The following is a 26,931-nucleotide window of genomic DNA, read 5'->3' on the forward strand; positions in this document are numbered from 1 at the left end:
TACATGCGCAGTTTTTTCCTCAATCGGATTAATCATTGGACAACAGCCGTTTACATGGCGCCAATTAAAGTTATCCACATTCCATCCACGTTTATGAGGCCCAGGGCAATTAATCAGATTCCACCTATTTTCCACCTGCCATGGCAGTCCATGCTACAAAAAGAATGTGAATAACTTGTTTATTCTTGACTTGCAAATATCAAGTTGCTTGATACTTCGAATTTGTCTTAATGCATGGGTCGGCAACACAAAATGTTGAAAGAGCCATATTGCTTTTATTGCAATTGTGAGAATTGAACTCATAACCTTCCACATACCCTCATATCCCTTTGATGCCACATTCAAGGAGATAAAACTAATGGTAACAGCGTATCTTGGAATGTAGAAACCTCTCATATGAGAACAAGGCCTTGTCCTAAAAGCCTCTGATATATACTGTGTCGTCAGGCCAGCAAAGTACTTGGAGATGGGGTTCCTGCAAATCTTAAAAAGTCTCAAATCCAATAATCAGAATCCTAACATGGCAAAAATCTTTATGCTCTTTTGAGGTTGAAAATTTCAAGCATGTTGCTGTCCTAAAGGGCTTACAGCTTATCGTTTTTACTTCAACTAATTCCTGCCTGGAGTATTGCAATGCACGTTTCCTGACTTGAGGGACCTGCTTTTACTTATTTTAGTTTTGTCGGATTCATTGGAATGTATGTACTATGACATCACCAGGTGGCTTGTTACACACTATATAAGTACCAGTAAACTAATAAGATTTACCTTTACACTACAGAGAAAAATGTTAGATTGTAAGTATGGGCATAAACCTCTACATAACAAGCTACATATTTAATTACAGATTTGAATGTAAAACTACACAAACTAAAAACAACAACTCAGATTTACCCTAAAATTACATATAAAACTGTTAGGATTGTTAGTATGGATGTACACTTTAATATAACAAGCTACATATTTAATTGAAGATAATTACCATCATATTACAGAGAAAAATGTTAAATTGTTAGTATGAGCATAAATCATTATATAACAGGCTACATATATTTTTCATCTTGAGTGTAAAAATACACAAATATTAAGAAAATAAGATTTACCTTAAAATTGCATATAAAACTGTTAGATTGTTAGTATGGACATTTACTTTTATATAACAAGCTACATATTTAATGAAATATAATTACTGTAATTTTATATGAATTTGAAAGTAATTTAAGAAAACAGAAAATGGTATGGTTTATTAATTTGGTATTTTTCTGTAAAAAAAAAATAGAAATATACATAGTTTGTCATTACTGGCATATTACTTAAAATAACAGGCGGATTGTTTATTTACAGATAATGTTTTCAATTCTACAGTTTTATAAACTATTTAAAAAAAATAGAAAAATTACCATAGAAATTTAGAGTAAATAAACCATAAAAATAGGAATTTTTTTTTACAGTATAGTTTAGCTGAAAGCCTGACCATAGATAAAGCCAAAAGTAGTGATCCCTGGAAGTTAAAGCGATTAACCCTAAGTGGCACTTATCTTAGCAGTAGAAAACACAAAGAACGTTTAGTCAACTTCTTCAATTGTGGGGCCGGAAGATGCTCCGCCTCCTCCAGAGGCAGCGCCAGCACCAGGGAAACCTGGCATACCCCCGGGCATACCCCCTGCACCCTGGTACAGCTTGGTCATGATGGGGTTACATATTTTCTCCAGCTCCTTCTGCTGGTACTCAACCTCGTCTTTCTCTGCAGACTGAAGGTAAACATGTTATTACCAACTGTACATTATTTTACATACAGTTACAGTGGGTTTGAAACAAAATCAAACATACCTGGTTTTTGTCCAGCCAGCTGATGACCTCTTGGCACTTCTCCAGTATCTTCTTCTTGTCTTCATCGCTGATCTTGTCCTTCAGCTTGTCGTCCTCCACAGTGGACTTAATGTTGAAGGCATAAGACTCCAGGGCATTCTTGGCCGACACCTTCTCTCTTTGCTCGTCATCCTGGGCCTTGTAATCTTCAGCTTCCTTCACCATGCGCTCAATGTCGTCTTTGCTGAGGCGACCTGTGCATGACAATATTCATTATAACCTACTGAAATGACATTTTTTTTATTTAAACGGGGATAGCTGATCCATTCTGTGTCATACTTGATCATTTCGCGATATTGCCATATTTTTGCTGAAAGGATTTAGTAGAGAACAACGACGATAAAGTTCGCAACTTTTGGTCGCTGATAAAAAAAAGCCTTGCCTGTACCGGAAGTAGCGTGACGTCACAGGAGGAAGGGCTGCTCACATTTTCCTATTGTTTACACCAGCAGCGAGAGAGATTCGGACCGAGAAAGCGACGATTACCCCATTAATATGAGCGAGGATGAAAGATTCGTGAATGAGTGAATGACGCCCATTTTCCAAGATGGCGCCAGTATGTGCTTTGGCCCGCCGTCTCTCGCTGTCAGCTCTGTTCGTTTTTGTGTTGTTTGCGTCTATTTTCGTCTCTGTCAGTTCACTGCTTGTGTATGACCGCCAAACACTGTTGGATCTTTGCCCCTCTCCCACTGATATGATCAACTTTGACGTTGGTTTTTGGACGTCCCAGTCATCTTTTTCACCTGGCCGGATTCCTGCCTTCCTTTCCCGCCCCCTGGCTCCTCTCCCCCGGCGGAAGCGTCTCCGGCGCCGCGGTAAACGTGGCGGCCAGCTGGTGAAAGTTAGGGCACTCCTGGCCCGGCTTCCCGTGGCTTCCCGAAGGAGGAATGGTGCGGTATCCGGTCTCCTCCTGCACCCACGCTCGCTGGATCCCATCGGTTCCTGGCTTGTTCCTATCGTTGGTTTGGAGGAAGAGGTTTGCCGCCGTCGCTCCTGCTGTCCCCGCCCCAGGAGGCGCGGGGTGGATTCAGGTGTCGGGCCCCACCTGGATTAGCTGCGGCCTTGGACGTGCTGGCCCCCGCCAGGTTCGGTCTTGTGAACGCAAGATCCTTGACAAACAAAACTTTTATCCTGAAGGATTTCTTCACTTCCCGCGGACTGGACTTCCTCTGTGTGACGGAAACATGGCTGAGAGCCGGTGAGTCCGCCCCTCTTAATGAACTTCTGCCTCCGGAGTGTTCCTACTTTAATTCTCCGCGGTCGTCCGGCCGAAAAGGAGGAGGATTAGCAGTCGTTTTTAAAAATGACTTTAAATGCCGTCAGATCCGCGTGCAATCCTCCTTTTCCAGCTTCGAACTGTGTGCCGTCGTCTACCGACCACCCAAGTACCACAAAGACTTTATAACTGACTTTTCTGAATTTCTGGCTGAAATCCTGCCCAAATATGATCGTGTCCTTATTGTGGGTGATTTTAATATTCGGGCTCCAGTACTCTGGAATGCCCTCCCGGTAACAGTTAGAGATGCTACCTCAGTAGAAGCATTTAAGTCCCATCTTAAAACTCATTTGTATAATCTAGCCTTTAAATAGACCCCCCTTTTTTAGACCAGTTGATCTGCCGTTTCTTTTCTTCTATCCTCTTCTCCCCTGTCCCTTGCGAGGGGGAGTTGCATAGGTCCGGTGGCCATGGATGAAGTGCTGGCTGTCCAGAGTCGGGACCCCGGGTGGACCACTAGCCTGTGCATCGGTTGGGGACATCTCTGCGCTGCTGACCCGTCTCCGCTCGGGATGGTTTCCTGTTGGCCCCGCTGTGGACTGGACTCCCGCTGATGTGTTGGATCCACTGTGGACTGGACTTTCACAATGTTATGTCAGACCCACTCGACATCCGTTGCTTTCGGTCTCCCCTATAGGGGGGGGGGTTACCCACATATGCGGTCCTCTCCAAGGTTTCTCATAGTCATTCACCGACGTCCCACTGGGGTGAGTTTTTCCTTGCCCGTATGTGGGCTCTGTACCGAGGATGTCGTTGTGGCTTGTACAGCCCTTTGAGACACTTGTGATTTAGGGCTATATAAATAAACATTGATTGATTGATTGACCTGCTGTCCAGACGAGTCGCTTCCCAGGAGCTTCCTGAATGTAATTGACTCTTTTAACTTCGTACAATCTGTATGTGGCTCCACACATGAACGCGGGCATACACTCGATTTAGTGCTCTCGTATGGTTCGTGTGTTTTTAATTTGGACATTTGCGACGCTGTGTTCTCTGATCATATGCCGATCCTATTTGATATTCCCACTCAGTGTCCGGTTAAATTGTGCGCTCCTCCTCAACGCTCTCGCATGTTTAATTCTTCGTCTCCTGCTCTGTTCTCCTCAATTTTTTCGACTCTTTGTGAGGATAATTCTGCAGCCTCTCTATGTTTGAATACTGAAGAGTTGGTTTCTGGGTTCAACTCTATTTGTTTACAAACACTGGACACGATCGCTCCTTTCAAGTGCCGCCGCTCTAAAGCCACGCCTCAGCCCTGGTTGAATGACGTCACTCGGGCTGCCAGGCGCAAGTGTAGAATGGCAGAGAGAAAATGGAAAAAAGACAGGCAGCATGTGTCCTTTGCCATTTTTAAAGAAAGCCTGTTTTCCTTTCAGATGACTGTAAAGGCAGATATGAATATATATCTATCTCAGATTATATCTTCTAACTATAACAACCCCAGAGTTCTGTTTAAAACTATTAACACTGTCATTGATGCTCCCAAATCTGTTGGTTTTGATGCTTCTTTTGAATTCTGTGAAAATTGTCCACATTTTTTCACTGACAAAATTGTGTCAACTAGAGCCAGTTTATCTCAGCCTTCATATGACCCTTCTGTTCCACTGAATTTCTCTTCTGTTTTCCATCAGTTTGAGCCGGTGTCCTTTTCTGTTTTAAATGACACAGTTAGTCATATGAAGTCCTCTGGTTCTCCTGCAGACTCCCTCCCACCTCGCCTGTTTAAGGAGGTACTTGCTACTATTGGATCAAGTGTCCTTAACATTATCAATAGTAGCCTCTCTTCTGGAATAGTTCCAGTAGAGTTTAAACATGCAGTGGTACGACCTCTACTTAAAAAACCAAGCCTCGACCCCTCTATCCTCTCTAACCTTAGACCTATCTCTAATCTTCCATACATTTCTAAAATATTAGAGAAGGTTGTCTACAGTCAATTGTTGCCCTTCTTAGAGGATAATGGTATCACTGAGTTGTTCCAGTCCGGTTTTAAAGCCCTCCACAGCACAGAGTCAGCGCTTTTAAAAGTTTTTAACGATATCCTCCTGTCAACTGATTCTGGTAAATATGTTGTCCTGGTGCTTTTAGATCTGTTTGCTGCTTTCGACACCGTCGACCACGCCACCTTAATCACTCGTCTTGAGAACTGTGTGGGCATTAAGGGCGCCGCCCTCAACTGGTTCCGGTCGTACCTAACTGACAGGAGTTTTTGTGTAAAAATAGACAGTTGTATGTCTTCCACAGCTCCTTTACCACATGGGGTTCCCCAGGGCTCAATCCTTGCCCCCAATCTTATTTGCGCTTTACCTTCTCCCCCTTGGTTCTATTTTTAGGAAGTACGATATTGCATTTCATTTTTATGCCGATGATTGCCAGATTTATTTTCCCATGGCACAAAATAACACGGTTCAACGTCTTATTGACTGCCTGCACGACATCAAAGCCTGGCTTTCAGCTAACTTCCTGAGCCTAAATGAAGACAAAACAGAAGTTATGTTGTTCGGTCCAAGTCGCTCCCCCTCCCTCAACGTTGACCTTGGCACTCTGACCGTGTATCTCAGCGACTGTGTCACAAACCTGGGGGTAAAGTTCGACTCAGATTTTAAATCCAAAAAACAAATCAGCAGCGTCGTACAAAAAAGCTTTTATCAATTACGCCAAATAGCGAAAGTGAAACCGCTTCTATCAGGACATGATCTCGAGAAATTAATCCACGCCTTTATCTCGACTCGTTTAGACTACTGCAATGCCCTGTATGTAGGCATTAGCCAGGCCTCCCTCGCCCGCCTGCAGCTCGTGCAGAACTCTGCTGCTCGTCTGCTAACACAGACCCGCAGACGTGAGCACATCACCCCTATATTAGCGTCCCTTCACTGGCTCCCTGTGCGTTACAGAATCAATTTTAAACTCCTTTTATTTGTTTTTAAATGTCTAAACAACCTCGCGCCAACATATCTCTCCGACCTCCTTCAGCCTTACTGCCCCACCCGATCCCTAAGATCAGCCGATCAGCTGCTACTGACGGTCCCGGACATAAGGCTGAAGCTTAGAGGTGACAGAGCTTTCGCCGCTGCTGCTCCCAAGCTCTGGAACGACCTACCTCTTAGTGTTAGACAAGCCTCCTCTCTTCCTGTTTTTAAATCTCTCTTAAAAACATACTTTTATTCCATGGCTTTTAACACTGAGTGATACCCATCCTGCAATGGCGCCCCATAATACACCTGCTGTGAACCTGTTTTTATGTTTTTATGTTTTTATATTTTATTTATTTATTTTTTATCGTGTTCTGTTTGTGTTGTGTTGTGTTTGCTCGGTTCTCGTATTATTTTTAACCTGCCCATTGTACAGCACTTTGGCTACCCCTGTGGTAAATTTTAAATGTGCTTTATAAATAAAGTTGATTTGATTTGAGGAATGTGAGAGTGAAGGACTAGCGTGCAGTGCAGGACGTATCTTTTTTCGCTCTGACCGAAACTTAGGTACAAGGGCTCATTGGATTTCCTTTTTCTATTGTGGATCACGGATTTGTATTTTAAACCACCTCGGATACTAAATCCTCTTGAAAATGAGAGTCGAGAAAGCGAAATGGACATTCACAGTGACTTTTCTCTCCACGACAATACATCGGCGAAACACTTTAGCTACGGAGCTAACGTGATAGCATCGGGCTCAAATGCAGATGGAAACAAAATAAATAAACCCCTGACTGGAAGGATAGACAGAAGATCAACAATACTATTAAACCATGGACATGTAAATACACGGTTAATGCTTTCCAGCCTGTCGAAGCTTAACAATGCTGTTGCTAATGACGCCATTGAAGCTAACTTAGCAACGGGACCTCACAGAGCTATGCTAAAAACATTAGCTCTCCACCTACGCCAGCAAGCCCTCATCTGCTCATCAACACCCGTGCTCACCTGCGTTCCAGCGATCGACTGAGCGACAAAGGACTTCACCCGATCACCGATGCGGTCGGCGGCCCGGAGAGGGAGGAAGTCAAGGTGAGGTCGGCGGCCCGGAGAGGGAGGAAGTCAAGGGGAGGTCGGCGGATAGCGCGTCTGCTATCCATCTAAAAGTCCTCCTGGTTGTGTTGCTGTAGTCCGCCGCTAATACACCGATCACACCTACAGCTTTCTTATTTGCAGTCTCCATTGTTCATTAAAAAAATTGCAAAAGATTCACCAACACAGATGTCCAGAATACTGTGGAATTTTGGGATGAAAACAGAGCTTTTTTGTATTGGATCCAATGGGGTCCGAATACTTCCGTTCACTCCGTGACGTCACGCGCATACGTCATCATATCTAGACGTTTTCAACCGGAAGTGACGCAAATTTAAAATTGCACTTTATAAATTAACCCGGCCGTATTGGCATGTGTTGCAATGTTAAGATTTCATCATTGATATATCAACTATCAGACTGCGTGGTCGGTAGTAGTGGGTTTCAGTAGGCCTTTAAGAGACAATATACTGTAGGTGGTGCTATCATTTCTGACTTTGCAGCCATTTTAAGGCAGTCAGAAGGCTGATGTGGAGAGAAGGTTTTTATCTTTTCTTATGTAGTGCTTTTCCATAGTGAAACCCATTATCTAAGTTACATTTAAACCAGTGTGGTTGGCACTGGGAGCAGGTAGGTAAAGTATCTTGCCCAATGACACAATCGCAGTGGCTAGGATGCCGGAAGCAGGGATCGATCCTGGAACCCTTAAGTTGCTGGCACGGCCGCTCTACAAACTGAGCTTATAACCTTTAAACCAACAAAGCAACATTTTAATAACAGTAAAGAACCAAACTGACCCTTGTCATTGGTGATGGTGATCTTGTTCTCCTTGCCGGTGCTCTTGTCGGTTGCAGACACATTCAGGATGCCATTAGCATCAATGTCGAAGGTCACCTCGATTTGAGGAACCCCCCGGGGTGCTGGGGGGATTCCAGCCAGCTCAAATTTACCCAAAATGTTGTTGTCTTTGGTCATGGCCCTTTCACCCTCATACACCTGCAGATATAACATGTCTAGGGTTGTCATCACACATTTCTTTATAGAAAGAGCTCAGCCATTGTGTGCATGTCTTACCTGAATGAGCACACCAGGCTGGTTGTCGGAGTAGGTGGTAAAAACCTGCGTCTGCTTTGTAGGAATGGTGGTGTTTCTCTTGATGAGCGAAGTCATGACTCCTCCAGCGGTCTCGATACCCAGAGACAATGGGGTCACATCCAGCAGCAGCAAGTCCTGCACATTCTCTGATTTGTCACCCGACAGAATTGCAGCCTGCACCGCTGTAAAGCAAAACGTTTTACATTTATTCATATGCCGCTGAATAAGCTTTACTGTAGGGATGTAATTATTACATATATTTATGATAAACCACGGTTAGTATTAACACTCGGGGCCTGATCTACTAAAGGCTTGCGTCTACTGAAAGATGTGTAAACTTGTTAGCATAGGGTATCTGCACAGGTTATCTTCTTAATCACGTCGGTTCTATCAGCTATCACATGGTCTTCCACTGCTTCAAAATATCCCTTCTGTTTAAACAGCTATGCTAGAGGGGTGAATTGAAGGTATAAAGCTTGCTGACCTACAGCAGGAGACAGAGAAAAGCTGCAGACAAAAAGACTGCATGCACAAGCTAAAGAAGGACAGAGCCTACAATGGGAAGATCACTTTGCCAAGGAGATTATGGCAAGAGAAATGGGGCGGCGCAGTCGCTTACAGAAACTGAATAAAGATTTACATATTACCCATAGTGTTAAGTCCTTTCGGTCAGGGTGTGAGAATGATACATTGTGAACACATTGTCAACTCCGCCCTCTACTGACATGCTAGATAGATAGATAGATAGATAGATAGATAGATAGATAGATAGATAGATAGATAGATAGATAGATAGATAGATAGATAGATAGATAGATAGATAGATAGATAGATAGATAGATAGATAGATAGATAGATAGATAGATAGATAGATAGATAGATAGATAGATAGATAGATAGATAGATAGATAGATAGATAGATAGATAGATAGATAGATAGGTCTTTATTATCATTGCACAAGTACAACGGAACTTTGTTTTCAGCACAAACCCGTTCAAGATTAGACAAACAAACTGTACAGGGTTACAGCACAGGAACGCTGATGGGTCGTCACAAGGCACCCCGTAAAAGATGGGGAAAAGGGTAAAACGCTGGGGAAGGATGAGTAAAAAAATACCATCTAGACTGGGCTCCTAAGGGGGCCCAGTCTGGAGTGGGAAAAAACCTCCATAGCAAAGCACATACTGTATACATATTACAACATACATCTCGAGATATCTAGCAACAGAGGGAAGGGGCAGGGTAATGGTGGTAGGCCGCACCTCTCGGCGCTGACCATCCTTCCATCAGCCCTATGGGATTTGCGTCGAGGGCGTTGGGTTGGGGGGTTGGGGGGGTGTATGTGTGGCGTATATTTTTGTGGATGCATGTTGTTTGTATGTAAGCCTACAGTGTGTCTCTGTTCCGCGGCCTTGATTCTTGTGCAGCCGATAAGTCCAAAGTCAACAACAACAGGTGTGTGTCGATGAGAGACAAGAAGGGAGTTTGTTGTATCTGCTTCAGTTCCCTTGAGGACCGTTCAAGGAACACCTCTTCAACCATTGGTTTTTACCCAGCAATTCAGTGCTGCAACGGCCAAATCCATTGACTGCTCAAATACAACCTCCTACCTCTATTCTGTGATACAGACATTGTCATCAATCGTCAATCCTGTCAAGGGTGTCCAAACTTGTGTCTCTACCATATTAGCCCCTGCTGCAGATTCTGATTCTGTCACCTCGGCTGCATCTGTGTCATTCACAAGTCAACATTTGCCAGTCCTTCCCACATTTAGTTATGCATCCACTAGTATGCATTCACCACAACACACACAGCTGTAGTGCCACAAACCTTGCAAAAGGCTGCCACAACTAGCTTCTTGTCCTAGTGGTAGGCTCAGTAAGAACTATACCACAACCAGTAGTCACAGCCGCGCCATCACCTCCAACTGTGCAGTGTGCTAAATCCGCTATAGCAACTGCAACACCAGTCCCAGCAGCACAGCCTTGGTTCTACCCGAGCATCAAGACACTGATTGCTACATCCTGTGGTATTCCCAAACTAGCACTTCCAAGGTTAAAAAATGGTCGGGGAAAGAGATTTTGCTCTACCCAAGATGGCACAAAACAGCTTAATGGATAAGCACCCTCACCTCAGCGAGCAATATAACTTTCAACTTCCCCTAAATCAGCTCAAACTCCATAGCACTGCAGTCTAAGTCATTTGTATATAGCCCAAGAACATATACGGCTGTTCTGCAAGACAAATGTGGCCAGCTTACACAATTAGTACAGAGTGAACAAGGAGCAATCCTCAACCTACTAGCTCTCAAATCTCGCATGCAGAATCATTCGACACCATTGCCCTCTCAGTTCAGTCTCGGAACACTTTGTATATGAGCTCAGGTGGGGTTCCCTCGTTAACCGTCTCTTAAATAAGATTTCTCCTGCTCATTGAGACAGATTTGTGCAATATTGTCTTTGTCCAGAAAACCTACAGCCAGGCATCGCCAGGACCTACACCCTACCCAACCTGGTGTGTTTGGCCATTAGAGCTGCTCACCTGAACAACTCTGGGCCTCTTCCTGCCGAAAGGGTGCAACAAAAAGACAGTGTCAGTCCTCCTATTCCCTGGTAAAACAGGTTGCAGCAAGGTGACCACTCTGACAAAGTCACATGCTTCTAAAGACAGTCCTTTTTGTCCATTCTGCAGTAGTAATGATCATTATCTCAACTTGTGTCAGGTCTCAAAAAGTGGATTAAAGAATGTGTTTTTTAAGTGTGGTTGTGGCCACAAAGCTCTAGCCTTTCCACTTAAATGCACTTCACTGTTCTGCTTGAAACAATCCAAGAGTCATCAAGTGATTCAGCGCTCGTTCGATGTGGACAATTTCCTCCACAGTATGGGTAAGGTTGAAGAAAGTTGAAGAAGTCAAAGAAGTTGAGGCTCTGATTGAGTCTGAATAAACTTCTTAGTAAGAGAGACTGAGATACAATAGTGGCCAAGAAACATGCCAGAAGTTGTAGCACACCTACCACCTGAAGCGCGATCAGCTAGTAGTACACTGGGGTTATCCAAAGCAGGTGACGACCTATACAAACCCATTCTAGGAATATGCTGGGTTTACTTTAAATAACACGCTGAGTTTCAAGTGTTACACTACTGAAACGTCGGTTGCCACTCTCCGAAATGTATCTTCCTAGGATTATTCGTGCCAGTAACCATCCAAGGTAAGGTGCTTATCCATGGACATGTGGAAGTCCAACCTGGTCTGTGATGACCAGATGAACAGCCTAAAGACATCCTTGACAAGTGGTTGAGCTTGGTACAGGAGATTTCCACTCTTAAACACCTCAAGTTGCCTCGTTCGTATGTACCTTCGGCCGCTCATACTGCCACCGCAACTAGACACATTCACATCTTCTGCCTCTGAGCGCACCTATGGGTTAGCGCCTACGGGTCAGCGCCTATGGGTCAGCGCCTATGGGTCAGTCACCTTCATGCAGACGGTGAATGATAATCAGCACACAGATGTGTCCTCACATGTTTCACAGTCTTTCACAGAATCCCCCACTCAATTGCGCTATGTTGATTCTCTGAGAAATCCATCCACCCATCCATCCATCCATCTTCAACCGCTTATCCGGAATCGGGTCGCGGGGACAACAGCTCTAGCAGAGACCCCCAGACTTCCCTCTCCAGAGCAACATTAGCAACTTCCTCCTGGGGAATCCCGAAGCGTTCCCAGACCAGAGAGAAGAGGTAACCCCCCCCCCCATCTGGTCCTTGGCCTGCCACGGGGTCTCCTCCCAGTGGGACGTGCAACGAGGACCTCCCTAGGGAGACGCTCATGAACCGAACCACCTAAACAGGCTCCTTTCCAAGCGAAGGAGCAGCAGCTCTACTCCGAGTCTCTCTCTGGTGACTGAACTTCTCACCCTATCTCCAAGGGAGATGCCAGCCACCCTTCTGAGGAAACTCATTTCGGCCGCTTGTATCCACAATCTTATTTTTTCAGTCATGGTTTCCATAGGTGAAAGTAGGAATGTAGATAGCTCGGTAGACCGAGAGCTTTGCCTTCTGGCTCAGCTCTCGTTTCGTCACAACCGTACGGCAGAGAGACTGCAATACTGCCCCAGCTGCTCTGAGAAATCCAGCAGACAATATTATTCATTGCCTCACCCCACATGAATGATCCAGGAGCATTGCTAAAATAAAGGCCCACATTTCCTTTACCTGCCAGAAAGATTGCTAAAGACTTCCGTAGCCAGAATCTGTCCATCATGTTCAAACAAGTGACCACTATCCCTTCCCTACAGTGCACATTGCACATGAAGGTTGTGCTCTCTTAGAACAGTGATAGATGTGAAGATCCATAAATGCAAGTGTCTAAGACAGAAAATGAAACCGCATTTGGTTTGATCATTAAGAGACACTAAACTTTTGGAAATTGAAACGGAAGAAGATAAACATACTTAAACACTTCAATAAGAATAGAATATGGCTTAAAAGAAGCCATAACAATATTTTATGCTTTTCTGCCAAGTAAACCAAATTCTGTGTCCATTCATGTGTGTATTGTTTTTAAGTAAAGCTTGGTTGAAAGATTTCAGTGTGTGTATAAGTACTTTTTGAGCACATTCAACAATATCGTGATCATAATAACCGTTATAATTTTGGTCATGATGACTGTGATATCACATTTTCATATTGTCACATCCGTACTTTAAAGTAATCTATTGTAGATTATACCTGCACCGTAGGCCACTGCTTCATCTGGATTGATGCTCTTGTTGAGTTCCTTTCCGTTGAACAAGTCTTGCAGCAGTTTTTGGATCCTGGGAATACGAGTGGAGCCTCCTACTAAAACCAGTTCATGAATATCACCCTTGTCCAGCTTGGCATCGCGGAGAGCCTTTTCCACAGGCTCCAGAGTTCCGCGGAACAAGTCTCCGTTGAGCTCCTCAAAGCGGGCCCTGGTGATGGAAGTGTAGAAATCGATGCCTTCGAACAGGGAATCAATTTCGATGTTGGCCTGCGTGCTGGAGGACAGGGTTCGCTTCGCCCTCTCACAAGCTGTGCGCAGACGACGCACGGCCCTCTTGTTTCCGCTGATGTCTTTCTTGTGCTTGCGTTTGAACTCGGTGATGAAGAAGTTCACCATGCGGTTGTCGAAGTCTTCACCCCCCAAGTGGGTGTTGCCTGCCGTCGACTTGACTTCAAAGATGCCGTCTTCAATTGCCAGGATGGACACATCAAAAGTGCCGCCGCCCAGGTCAAAGATCAGGACATTTTTTTCACAGCCAACCTGCAATTTTGGAATGATTTAAACATCAGACTTAGAAATGTTTTACTATAAATCATATTTGGTTTGGCTAAAATGACATACACCACACATCACGTCGCGCATCACAAATCACACATCAATTATTTTAAGATGGACCACTTGAACAAGGTCAAAGATGTTTGATACCAAAGGATTAGCAAGGAATGCCAATGTCCACAGAACCTCAAGAAAAAATTTCACTGCACACGTTAGCTGGCATGTATCTCTTCACCTTCTTATCCAGGCCATACGCAATAGCCGCAGCAGTCGGTTCGTTGATGATGCGAAGGATGTTGAGTCCAGAGATGGTGCCCGCATCTTTGGTGGCCTGACGCTGAGAGTCATTGAAGTAGGCCGGCACGGTCACAACAGCATTGGTTACAGTCTTCAAATGACAAAAACAACCCTTACTCTGTGTTCAAAATGTTCCAAAGGGCTATGGGAAAAACACAGCTATTTAAAGCGTAAACCACTAAGAGCCTCAATGTAATTTGTGCGACTAACATGTTAAATTGTCAATTATTAGTATCACAAAATATTCTTCAGAACAATAATTGCAGCCACAAATCCAACCAAATACAATGTAACGTCTCAACAAAAAACTTGCATCTTCTACACTGCAACTGCTAAAGGGACACATGACTAGCTACTCAATGCTATGTTGCAGTTAGCTCACTGACAGACAAGTTGAGTATGTCATCAAGGTGGGAATCAGTCAGGGTACCTCTGAGTCTGGACATAGATGTCGAGGTTCATGACACCATAAGTTTGCTCACAAACAGTAAAACCATCACCTGTGCATGTTTTTTCATTTGTGGGTAATTTTGCATTGTAAACCTTTTGGATTTACTGACATTAATGTATTGTTTGTATCACATTGAAAGTTAATCAACTCAATTTGAATATGTTCTTGGTTCGATTTGAATATGCTCTTGGCTTGAAAAGTCAACTGCCACTGAAGACGGATGTGGAATTGCTGATAAGAGTTAACCTACCAGCTGCTAAATATGCTACTGTTCAAAATTACTCGAAGATGGGGGTGTACTAATGTTTTTTTTTTAATAAGTTGTGGGTTGCAGACAGCACAATTTAAGGATGTGGGAGACCATTTTCATACATGTTTTACATTTCCAAATACCAAAACCAGTCAAATGTCAATACAAAGTATGCTAAGCAATCTGAGCAAAGATCTTAGTTTTGTGTTGAAGGTGAAAAGTAAATCTGTGTACTGTAATATCTGATTTAATAATATTTATGGCACCAACTCATGCTTTAAGTTGACTCAAAAACAAGGAAACATTTTTTAGACCATCCTAATGCATCATTAACAGTAATCCAATTGACTTAACCCTACCAACACTAATAACATTGTGTTGCAAGAACTACGGAAATATGTTTTTAAATCAGTGGTTTACCAGTGACTTGGAAGATTTCCCTTCCAACGTTCTCTTTTGTAAATAAAAAACATGCAGGCATACCTTGCCAAGGTACGCATCTGCAATCTCCTTCATTTTCAGCAGCACCATGGAGGAGATCTCTTCTGGGTAGAAGCTCTTGGTCTCCCCCTTGTACTGCACCTCAACTTTGGGACGCGAGTTATCATTGACGACATTGAAGGGCCAATGTTTCATATCGCTTTGAACATTGGCGTCATCAAACCGGCGTCCAATGAGCCGCTTCGCATCTGTGTAGCACAAGCAGGCAATATTGCGTTATCACGTAGAAAAATCATACATTCATTTGTCAACATAATCTTACGTACCAAACACTGTGTTTGTGGGGTTCATTGCAACTTGGTTTTTTGCAGGGTCACCAATCAGCCTCTCCGTGTCAGTAAAGGCAACGTAACTGGGTGTGGTCCTGTTTCCCTGGTCATTGGCAATGATCTCCACTTTGCCATGCTGGAACACACCTACACAGGAGTAGGTAGTGCCCAGATCGATACCAACTGCTGGTGCCTTAGACATGGTTCCTGAGAATATTAAAGAAATGGCTTTGATGTCAGCCCTAATCCACAAGCTCCATGGGTGGACAACAGGAACGGTAATGGACATGGTAATGAAGCTATTAGCAGAGTCTGAACAACAAGTGGAAAGTGGCCACACCCCATTTGCGGCGCCCTGGTAGTACATTTTCCTCCCTAACGCCCCAACGTCTCTCACTCTTTGACTGTGCCGTCCAACCAATCATATTGCCATAAAAAACACCAGCCACAGCTTATAACTGCAATTGATTTTTACTTAGAGTATAAGGGACGTGATAAATAAACTGCATTTTAAGATGAGGTTGAACTTGCAGCTTTGGGACCCACTGTTGGCTCATTCGGTTAATTCGCCTGGAGCGGTGATATTCAACAATTTTTTTATGAGTACCACATTTCCAGAAAGCTAAGGACCTGGTGGAAAACTTTACTCTTCAGGGCTCCACCTCTCACAAACTAAGGTGTCGCGCTTCCTGGTATAATCATAAAAAAATAGCAACCTAAAATGAGTTATTAATGTTATTCTGTTGCAAGCATTTTTTTTTCACACATAAAAGTAGTTTTTTTTAAAAGTAAAACCTAAATTCTCTTATTAGATTAGTGATTTTAAATAATCAGTAAAATATTGAAAACATAGAAAAAATATTTTATATATATATATATATATATATATATATATATATATATATATATATATATATATATATATATATATATATATATATATATATATATATATATATATATATATATAAATAAATGTAAATCTTCCATAATAGCATAACTGAAAATGCGCCTGACAAATCACATACTATTTGTTTGAATATGCACAACGGTATTAAAATCTGGCAATGTTGCGTGACGCTATAAAACCTGGAATGTTCCAGAAAGTTTTTGGCTCAAAGTGAAGCGCCACACCTTTTTTTAACTTTTCATTAAAAAAAAAAAAATTCTCGTCTCTGTTGTAAGACAAATAACAACTGGGCTTATCTAAAATAAACTAAATGTAATGTATTCTGTACATACTGTGTATATGCATACATATATATATATATATATGTATACATATATATATATACATACACATATACAGTATTTATAGAATACTTTATATAATAATTTATTTTAGATAAGTCCAGTTGTTTTTGTAATAATATTTGTCTTACAACAGAGACAAGAAAACATTTTTTTTTTAAATAAAAAGTAAAAAAAAGGTGTGGCGCTTCACTTTGAGCCAAAAACTTTCTGGAACATTCGTGGTTTTATAGCGTTACGCAACATTGCCAGATTTTAATACTGTCGTTCATATTCACACAAATAGATTGTGATTTGTCAGGCGCATTATCAGTTACGCTATTATGTAAGATTTACAGCATGCCATATACCAGACACAAGTTAGAAAAGTATCATTAACTACACGTCGATACGGGTCATTTAAAGCTATTTATCAAGCTCGCACAAACTGTTTATAATTGAAATCACCTGTTTAGCTGAACTTTCGTATTTGTAAGAACACGACCATACTAGCATCGATATAGCGCACTGTACTGTATGTGATATCGGAAGATAAATAGTAACTTTACTAGCAAGATAAATTAAAAAAACATTTCCGCATTCACCTCTGTAGTCCTGGACTGGTCCACTCAGCTGGAGAAGGTACAGTAAATGAGCAGGGAGGGGCCTCTCAGCTTCTTAAAGAGTGCAGCATAGAGGTGTGTCAAAAATAACTCTCTCTCTTTCTATCTTTCTCTCTCTCTCTCTATCTCTGTTCCAACGTGAAAGAGAACTGTTGCTGAGACACGTCTGGACAAATAATGCAAAGCATTTTATAACACAATCTGTGGCTATGAACAATATGTAAAGCTCTTGACGGCATGGATACCAGATAATTGTGTAGATGTATGAGGGGTCGTTAGGGACATTATTCAGAATGACCTCTTATATACACCACTGAAATGCTCTCACATAAACAAATGTAATGTTTTTCTCACACACACACACTACTGAAACACTCTCATACACACTACTGAAATACTCACGCACACTACTGAAACACTCTCACACACACTACTGAAACACTATCATACACATTACTGAAATGTTTTTCTCTCACACACACTACGGAAACACTCTCACACACACACTACGGAAACACTCACACGCACTACTGAAACACTCACACACAGTACTGAAACACTCTCACACACACAACTGAACAAAAACACTCACACACACTACCGAAAGACTATCATATACACTACTGAAACACTGTCTTACGTCCTCTGCGCTGGACGGACACTTTTCTGCTTGCTCTCGCTTGCTCTCGCTTCTGCTTGCATTTTTTGCTACTATCTGCTGCTATTTTCTTACACAAAGAGCAACAGCTCTTGGATACTTACAAAACCAGTGGGACTATATTTTCTTTTAGATAACAGAGGCATTTTTCTATATTTTTACGACGTCCTCAACACTACGCGAGGAGGCCTACCATTCAAGATAAGCCTGAGCCCGAGCCTGTGCTACAGTGCTAAAGGTAATCAGCAGAAGATGCCTCCTTTCTCTACGGAAGATTACCACAAACTGCTACAGAAGATTTTACTGTTGGAAATAAAAATGAATCGGTTGGAAGTGAATTTAGAAGTGAATGGACAATGTGGCAACAACACCACTCTAGCACTCCTGTCGACTGAAAACACTGGACAGCACCATGCTACAACCCAGCTAACTAGCAACAATGAAGCTACGAAGAAACGGGAGGTCCCTGTAGAGGGTAATAAATCTACCAGCGAAAATCCTCCCTGGAACACACTTGGTGCGAAGCCAAAGAGAAGACCACCTCCCTGCGACAAGGGAGAATGGATATCTGGCAGGACCCAGCGCCCCGATATCTCTGATCTGACCGGCTGGCCTGCGCTACCATCTTCAGCCAGGCATACTGCGTCATCAACTCCACTGCCACGTAGGACACAGCAGCGGACAGCTGAGAAGAGGAGAACTACCAATAAACCTCCCCAGCAAGCAAGTGTCCAACTAAAGAACAGGTTTGCCCCACTGTTGATGGACAATGGATCCCCCTCTGATTGCCTGAATAACCCACCATCACCACGCAGAAGGGTAAGACCTGCTAACTTTACACCACAGAGAAAGCTAACGAGAGCTCCTGAAAATCTGATTGTGGGGGACTTTTCTGTAAAAGATATGAAAAGCAATAATAACACCAAAGTACTCTGCTTTCCGAAGGATATGGTATCTGACATGGAAAAAAGAATCCTGGAAATTGTCGCTGCACACCCAAATGTGAAAAATTATCATCCTGCACATTGGTTTTAATGACATTGTAAAACAACAATCAAGAGAGCTGAAAGAGCACTTCAATAAACTCTTTGAAACAGTCAGCGCTGTGAATGCTGACGTTTTTATCAGTGGTCCTCTACCCCCAATTAGGAGAGGAGCTGAGAGATTCAGTAGACTTTACTCGCTGAATGAGTGGCTATCAAGTGCACTTCTTGCTCGTTCAATGCATTTTATTGACAATTTTAGCTTTTTCTGGGACCGCAGGCATCTTTTTAAGGCAGACGGACTTTGCCTAAATAAGATGGGAGTAAAGCTATTCATGAACAACATGTTTCACTTCCTGCATCTTGCATCTATCATCACTGCCAAGGACAAGAGAAAAGAGGAGCCACAGAGGAAGGAAGACACAACACAGCCTATCAGGAAAAGGAGAACGTCGACCATGAGATACACCAGAGCAAAGAGGAAAGGTGTCTATCCTCCTCTACCGCCCCTCCCTCCATTCTGAATGCGTGTGAAGATCCCTCCCCCACATCCCCCAAGCCATCCACGTCTCCATCTTTCTCCCTCCCTCAAGTAGACCTTTCTCCCCCCTTCTCCCCCTTGGAGTTCCGGGAGCTACCCCCACTCACGCCCCGCCCTACTCCGATTTTTACCCCCCTAGATCATCGCTCACCTCCACCACCCCCTCCACGAAGGCGTGCTCCACAACCCCCCAGCCATACTTCACCCTTCTCACGCCAACCCCTTACACGCCCTCAACGTCCACCTTCAGTAGTTCGTCCCAGCTCTGACGCTGCTCACTCCCCCTCCCCCTTACGGCAAACCCCGCCTCGCCCTGACAGCAGTCCTGAATATTTCTGATACAGAAAAGGGTTCAGCAGTAGACCACATTATCAGCTGGGCCCAAGGTTGCCTACATCAAATCATGGCACCTTCTGCATTCCTGTACCAAGAGAGTAAACATTGGGAAACTTAGCCACCCTGCTAACCTAAACAATCTCATTCCTATTCTCTCCAAATCAAAGCCAACATCGAAGCCTGTCAATAACACCATCAGGATGGGTCTGCTCAATGTCAGGTCTCTGAATAGCAAATCATTTTTAGTCAATGATTTTATTACCACTTCTAAACTTGACTTTATGTTTTTAACTGAAACATGGATGGAACAAAATAACAGTGCAAGCATTCTGATCGAGACAGCACCCCCCAACTATAACTTCATTGATATACAGTATGTAGATCGGGGAAAAGAGGTGGAGGGGTTGCTGCTATATTTAAAAACATGTTTCAGGGGAAACAGATGTCACTTGGTGATTTTACATCATTTGAATACCTGTGTGCTGTGTTGAAATGCTCTCCCAAAATTTTCTTGTTAATTATCTACAGGCCACCTAAATATTCTGCAAATTTTTTCGATGATTTTACTGAATTATTGTCTAGCATCTCCACTGACTTTGACTGCCTGGTTATAACTGGTGATTTTAATTTTCATATTGACGATTTAAATGACAAGGGCGCAAAATAACTTTTTACTATTTTAGACACATTTGAACTGTCTCAATATGTGAAAGAGGCTACTCATTGTAAGGGACACACTCTGGACCTGATTATCACAAAAGGTCTCAATGTTTCTGATGTTCTTGTGATTGATCCTTCATTGTCTGATCATTTCTGTGTTTTCTTTAATATTTCTGTAATTCCGGACACACAAACAAAATCAAAGAATGTCAAAAAGCGGTACATAAATGAACATGCTAATGTCCTCTTTAAAAACGCCATCTCCTCACTACCACCTCTAAACCCATGTCATGCTGATGATCTTGTAAGCAACTTTAATTCCAAAATTGTGAATATCATAGATATGATTGCACCTGTTACAGTTAAAACGATTTCTGGCAAGCAAAGGGCACCCTGGAGAAAATCTGCTGCTGTAACAGCCCAGAGAAGAGAGTGCAGGAAGGCTGAACGAATCTGGCGGAATACAAAACTTCATATTCACCATGACATCTATAAAGAGAGCCTCCAGGCCTACAATTTAGTCTTAAAAAGTGCTAGAGAAACATTCTTCTCCAATATCATAAACAGCAACACAAATAAGGCCAAACCCCTATTCGCAACCGTTGACAGACTGACTAAACCCCCAACACAAATACCAGCCGAACTCCATTCCACGCAGAAATGCAATGAGTTTGCATTCTTTTATACTGATAAAATTGAAGGCATCAGACGCACCATCAATATCTCAAGTAAAAAAGTTGGATCACCAACCCATTTAGGCAAAAGTAACACAGCAATGATGGCAAGCTTTAATGCCATAGACTCTAAAACTCTAGTGGAAACGGTGACAGCTCTAAAGTCATCCACCTTCTGCCTTGATGTTTTACCTACCAACTTCTTTAAGAATGTTTTTGACTGCCTATCAACAGACGTCTTGCAAATAGTTAATAATTCTATTCAATCGGGCAATTTCCCGAAGGCTTTCAAAACTGCAGTCATTAAACCTCTTCTAAAAAAGCAGAGCCTAGATGCCTCTGTTATCAACAACTACAGACCAATTTCAAATCTACCATTCATAAGTAAAATAATTGAGAAAGTTGTCCTCCAACAACTAAATCACTTCTTGGCTTCTACTGGCTGCCACAACAACTTCCAGTCAGGATTTCGACCTCTTCATAGCACAGAGACGGCCCTTCTTAAAGTTATAAATGACATTCGTCTAAACACAGACTCTGGCAAAACTTCAGTATTAATGCTTTTGGACCTCCGTGCTGCATTTGACACTGTCGACCACTCAATACTTTTGGACAGGTTGGAAAACTGGATGGGGATCTCAGGCAGAGTTTTAAGCTGGTTCAAGTCATATCTACAAGATAGGAACTATTTTGTTTCCATTGGTGACTTTGTATCAGAACCAACCAACGTAACGTGTGGAGTCCCCCAAGGTTCAATCTTGGGGCCGACTTTATTTAACATCTATATGCTCCCACTAGGACAAATCATGCAAAATAATAACATTGACCATCATTGCTATGCCGATGACACCCAAATCTATGTAGCGCTATCACCAAATGACTATCGCCCCATAGATCTTCTGTGCCAGTGCATTGAGCAAGTCAAACACTGGATGTGCCAAAATTTCCTACAACTAAATGAAGATAAAACTGAGATAATTGTTTTTGGTGCTAAAAAAGAAAGGTTTAAAGTCGTCCAACACATTCAATCACTGTCCCTGAAAACCTCAAATAAAGCCAGAAATCTTGGGGTTATTTTAGATTCTGATTTACATTTCGACAGTCACATCAAATCAGTAACAAAATTGGCCTACTATCACCTCAAAAATGTAAAAAGACTTAGAGGGCTCATGTCAGACTTTGAAAAACTTGTACATGCCTTTATTACCAGTAGGCTAGACTATTGTAATGGTCTCCTTGCAGGTCTTCCCAAAAAAAACTGTCAGGCAGCTACAGCTTGTTCAAAACGCTGCTGCTAGAGTTCTAACAAAGACCAAAAAATGTGAGCACATTACACCAATTCTTAAATCCTTACATTGGCTCCCTGTACATCAGAGAATTAATTTCAAAATCCTCCTGCTCACATATAAATCACTACATGGTCTAGGGCCCAAGTATATTACTGATATGCTCCCACTATATAAGCCCTCTAGATCACTAAGATCTTCTGAGACCAATCTGTTAGCGGTTCCAAGAGTAAACTCAAATCAAGGGAGAGCATCATTCAGTCACTATGCAAGAAATAGCTGTAATAAACTTCCTGAAGATGTCAGACTTTCCCCAACTCTGACTACTTTTAAAACTAGACTGAAGACTTTTATGTTCACCTTAGCTTTCAGCTAAATCTTTTAATCTTTTAACTTTTAACGTCTGCACTGTTTTTATTTTTATTGTCTGCATTTTAATTTTGCTTTTATTTTCTTTCATTTCACTTTGTTGTCTGTGAAGCACTTTGAGTCTGCCTTGTGTATGAAAAGCGCTATACAAATAAAGTTGCCTTGCCTTGCCTTGCCTTGCCTTGCCTTGCCTTGCCTTGCCTTGCCTTGCCTTGCCTATCATACATATTACTGAAATGTTTCTCACACACACACACTACAAAACACTCTCATACACACTACTGAAATGTTTTTCTCTCACACACACTACTGAAACACTGACACACACTAGTGAAGCACTCTCATACAAACTACTGAAACACTCTCATACACACTACTGAAATGTTTTTTCTCTCACACACACTACTGAAACAAATGCTGCTGAAAACCTCTCACGCACTACTATGTGTAAAAAGATTTCACTGGCGCATGTGAGAGCTTTTCACTAGTGCGTGTGAGAGAAAAAAAATGTCAGTAGTAATCGTAAAAGGATTTCTCTTGTATGTATGAGAGCTTTTCACTAGTACATGTGAGAGAGAAAAATGTCAGTAGTATGTGTGAAAGGATTTCACTTGTAAGAGCTTTTCACTAGTGTGTGAAAAGATTTGCCTTCCGGTTCCGGTCACCAATAATAGATTCAAGATTTTGGCGCGCTCTACCTTCCACATTTTTCATACCATTCCAACTTAAAAATATTCATCCTCTTCAGGCTTTCCCTTGACAAATTCCAAAAATTCCCGGATTTCCCAGAATTCACAGTTTTTCAGGACATTCAAAATTAATCGGCCATTTGTTAAAACTTCCACCATTTTCCAAACCCTACTTTCAAAAATTGTTCTTTCGACTAATCCTTCCACATTTTTCGACCCATTTGAACTGTTCTACCATCAAAGCATTCCTCTGAATCAGGACCAAAAAAAACAGTTGTTTTTAAACTGGAAAAATTCTCCAGAGCGCTTTATATCAAACATTTAATTATTACACTAAACACATATTTACAATAGACCTTAGTAAATTCTCATAGTCGCATTATTGAAAGTAACAATGATCAGAGATACAATAGTCAGAGATACAATGATCAGAGATACAATAGTCAGAATATAATAGAAGCTTGATTTGCACCTGCACATTTGCGCTCCACCTTTCACCAATGCTAAGGTGTGGCGCTTCTTGGCATTATTATAAAAAAAAATAGCAACCAAGAAATGGTTACTATTATTCAGTTGCAAGCAAAAATGTTCATACCTAAAATGTGACTTTTTTAAAAGTGAAACCCAAATTATTTTATCAGGTTAGTGATTTTAAACATTAGTAAAATCTTGGAAAATATTTTAAAAAGAAAGAAAACGCATGAGGTTACTGTTTTTATTAAATAAATGTTATTTTTTCAAATGTCTCACAATAAAGAAATAATGAATATTGCCTTAAAAGGTTTTACTTTTGTTTTGTTTGTGTGTAGATTGTATTTGGTTGATTTTATTAAATTACATTTCTTAACCTGTTGTCAAATTGTCGCTTTACATGACAAATTAACATTTCAAGGATAGCAGGAAGTTCGCCCCAAGGAAATTAGGTCAGAATACCATAAAGAAACACAGGTTTATAACACCCAATGAGGGGCAGAGGACATGAAGCCTCACCTAGCCACGAAACAACCAATGCGGCCAGCTGTCTGAAGGCAGGGTGGTCCTGAGCGCGGGTCATAAGGTCCAACTAGGGCCTGGTTCATCTGGGACGTGCAGGTCAGCCGTGGACCGCTCCAAGGGCGGTGCCTGTGAAATACATTAAGGCGGTGAGTGGTCTCTGTAGAAAGAGTCTAGGTTTCAGATCCGTATGGGAGACTGCGGTGCTGGGGCTTTCTGACATAGTGGGGTGAGGGCCGGATGAGCGGGATCTGAAAGGAACATAAGATCAACCTAGCCACATGTGACGACCACACACACATTAGTGAAAAAACACAAAACCTAGGGAAGACACAGCACGCCAAAAAGAGGGGGAACTACCACTAAGGGCACCACCACCACCACCTGCCCTCAGCAACTGAAATACAAGAAAGAAAATAATTTCTATAGTTTGAACTTGGGCTACTCAGTGGCCTAGTGGTTCGAGTGTCCGCCCTGATATCGGTAGGTCGTGAGTCATACCAAAGACTATAAAAATGGGACCCATTACCTCCCTGCTTGGCACTCAGTATCAAGGGTTGGAATTGGGGGTTAAATCACCAAAAATGATTCCCAGGCGTGGCCACCGGTGCTGCTCACTGCTCTCCTCACCTCCCAGGGGGTGATCAAGGGTGATGGGTCAAATGCAGAGAATCATTTCGCCACACCTAGTGTGTGTGTGACAATCATTGGTACTTTAACTTTAACTCAAAAAGCAGCATATCCCAAAGGCAAATAAATCACATTTTACAAATACAAAATACTAAACAGAATAAAGACACAAACCTAACAAAAAAAAGCAGCGAAATAAGGAACACAGAAGAAAACAAGTCACATGTCAGTGGTTTCAAACGTACAAAAGCCTGATAGATCAGTTAGCTAAATATAAAAATTAGCTGTATTTTTTTTTTTTATGAAAGAAACTGCCATTCTAAATCTGTCCACAGGATGTCACCATAGCAATTCAAGTGTAACCAACACATGACAGTGTTTAAAGTAGCAGCAGAGTGAACAAACAAGTTGCCTCTATATTGAAGCTATTATCATAGATGTCTGATGTATGTGTCAGGTAAAGGTGGTGACGAACCCCAAGATGCAGAGATGGCAGGCTTGGTGCAGGAAAACATGATTTAATGTCCAAAATTCAGGAAAAACACAAACCAGGACCCAGAAACAGGAAACGAGGAACTAGAAGACAGCAAGCTGCAAACAGCTATCAGCATACAGCTAGTAATACTCTGACTGGAGGGCAAGGCAGGTCTATGGGACGGCGTGGCGAAGTTGGTAGAGTGGCTGTGCCGGCAATCGGAGTGTTGCTGGGCGGAGCCAGAGACGAGGAAGACAATGTCGTCAGCGTTTTGGATGGTTATTTAGAGACACGTTTATGAATGTTCTCACTCATCCAGGTCATTGTCATCTCAGGGCATTGAACCGATCACATCTGTCGTGGAGGATGTCAAAGACCATAAGTTGCCTTTTTTGGACTGTGATGTCCACATTGTAGAAAACAGGGTCTTCCAAGTCGGGGTTTACCAAAACCCACACATACCTATCAATACCTACTTTTTGACTCACACCACCCACTGGAACACAAACTGGCCGTTATCAGAACCCTACAACACAGAGCTAAATAGTGTTCCTACCAGCCCACAGGCCAAAGAGAAAGAGCATAGGCATTTGAGGGAAGACCTCAAAACCCAGCTGGTCGTTTGTGAAAAGTGCATCCAGTTCCAGAAATAACAAGAACAGAGTGGATGAAAAGGAAAAAGGTGACAGGCGCAACATTGTTGTCATTCCATATGTATCAGGTCTATCTGAGAAACTCAGAAGAATTTTTACACAACATCCCAGTACACTTCAAACTAGGCAACACCCTGAGACAGAGACTAGTGCATCCTAAAGACCGGACACCCCACACCCACAAAAACAATATGGTGTATGCTATCCAGTGTAATGAGGAATACACTGATTCATATATTGGGGAAACAAAACAACCACTAAACCGACGCATGGCACAGCATAGACAGCCAAACTCTTCAGGCCAAGACTCGGCTGTCTATCTGCACCTCAGGGAGAAACAGCACTCCTTTGAGAACAAACATGTACAAATTCTGGACAGGGAGGACAGATGGTACGAAAGAGGAGTGGCGTCAAGGTTGAAAAACCATCCCTGAACAGAGGAGGTGGTCTGCGACACCACTTCTCTACTGTCCTTTCAACCATTCCTAAAAGACTGCAATTTAGCTTCCAACAAATAACAGGAGTTAGAAACATTCTTGTCACCTTCTGTGACCAGAATGCCATTTGTTTACAACTGAATGGAATGCTTACGTGGGGGATTCTGACTATTTTGGACTGATAGGAGTCGATCCACAGAGATCGTTCTGCCACACAATACCTCAATGCTAACGAGGGGAAATTACACTTACAACGACTGTCGTTGCCTTAGACAGTAAGACAGTAGTTTGCATAAAAACAGTTTTTTCTCACTACAATAGGGCGAAACCCTCCTGGTTTCGGAGTATAAACATTTGGGGTTTTGGCACCAGCCGCTGGAAT

At 42.4% G+C, this 26,931-nt stretch overlaps 1 protein-coding gene across 1 annotated transcript; it reads right to left on the reverse strand.

Moving 5' to 3' along the window:
* Positions 1–296: 296 nt before the first annotated feature.
* On the reverse strand, positions 297–24,480 carry LOC133658317 (heat shock cognate 71 kDa protein-like). The gene is made up of 9 exons (XM_062060214.1): positions 24,352–24,480; positions 15,310–15,519; positions 15,026–15,231; positions 13,780–13,932; positions 12,974–13,529; positions 8,221–8,423; positions 7,944–8,142; positions 1,831–2,063; positions 297–1,751 (listed from the first exon to the last, which is right to left on the reverse strand). The coding sequence occupies exons 1-9, from the start codon at positions 24,413–24,415 to the stop codon at positions 1,566–1,568; spliced, it is 2,010 nt and encodes a 669-aa protein (XP_061916198.1). The 5' UTR covers positions 24,416–24,480; the 3' UTR covers positions 297–1,565.
* Positions 24,481–26,931: the final 2,451 nt, after the last annotated feature.

Source organism: Entelurus aequoreus, linkage group LG10, assembly GCF_033978785.1.
Source record: "Entelurus aequoreus isolate RoL-2023_Sb linkage group LG10, RoL_Eaeq_v1.1, whole genome shotgun sequence".
NCBI lineage: Eukaryota > Metazoa > Chordata > Actinopteri > Syngnathiformes > Syngnathidae > Entelurus > Entelurus aequoreus.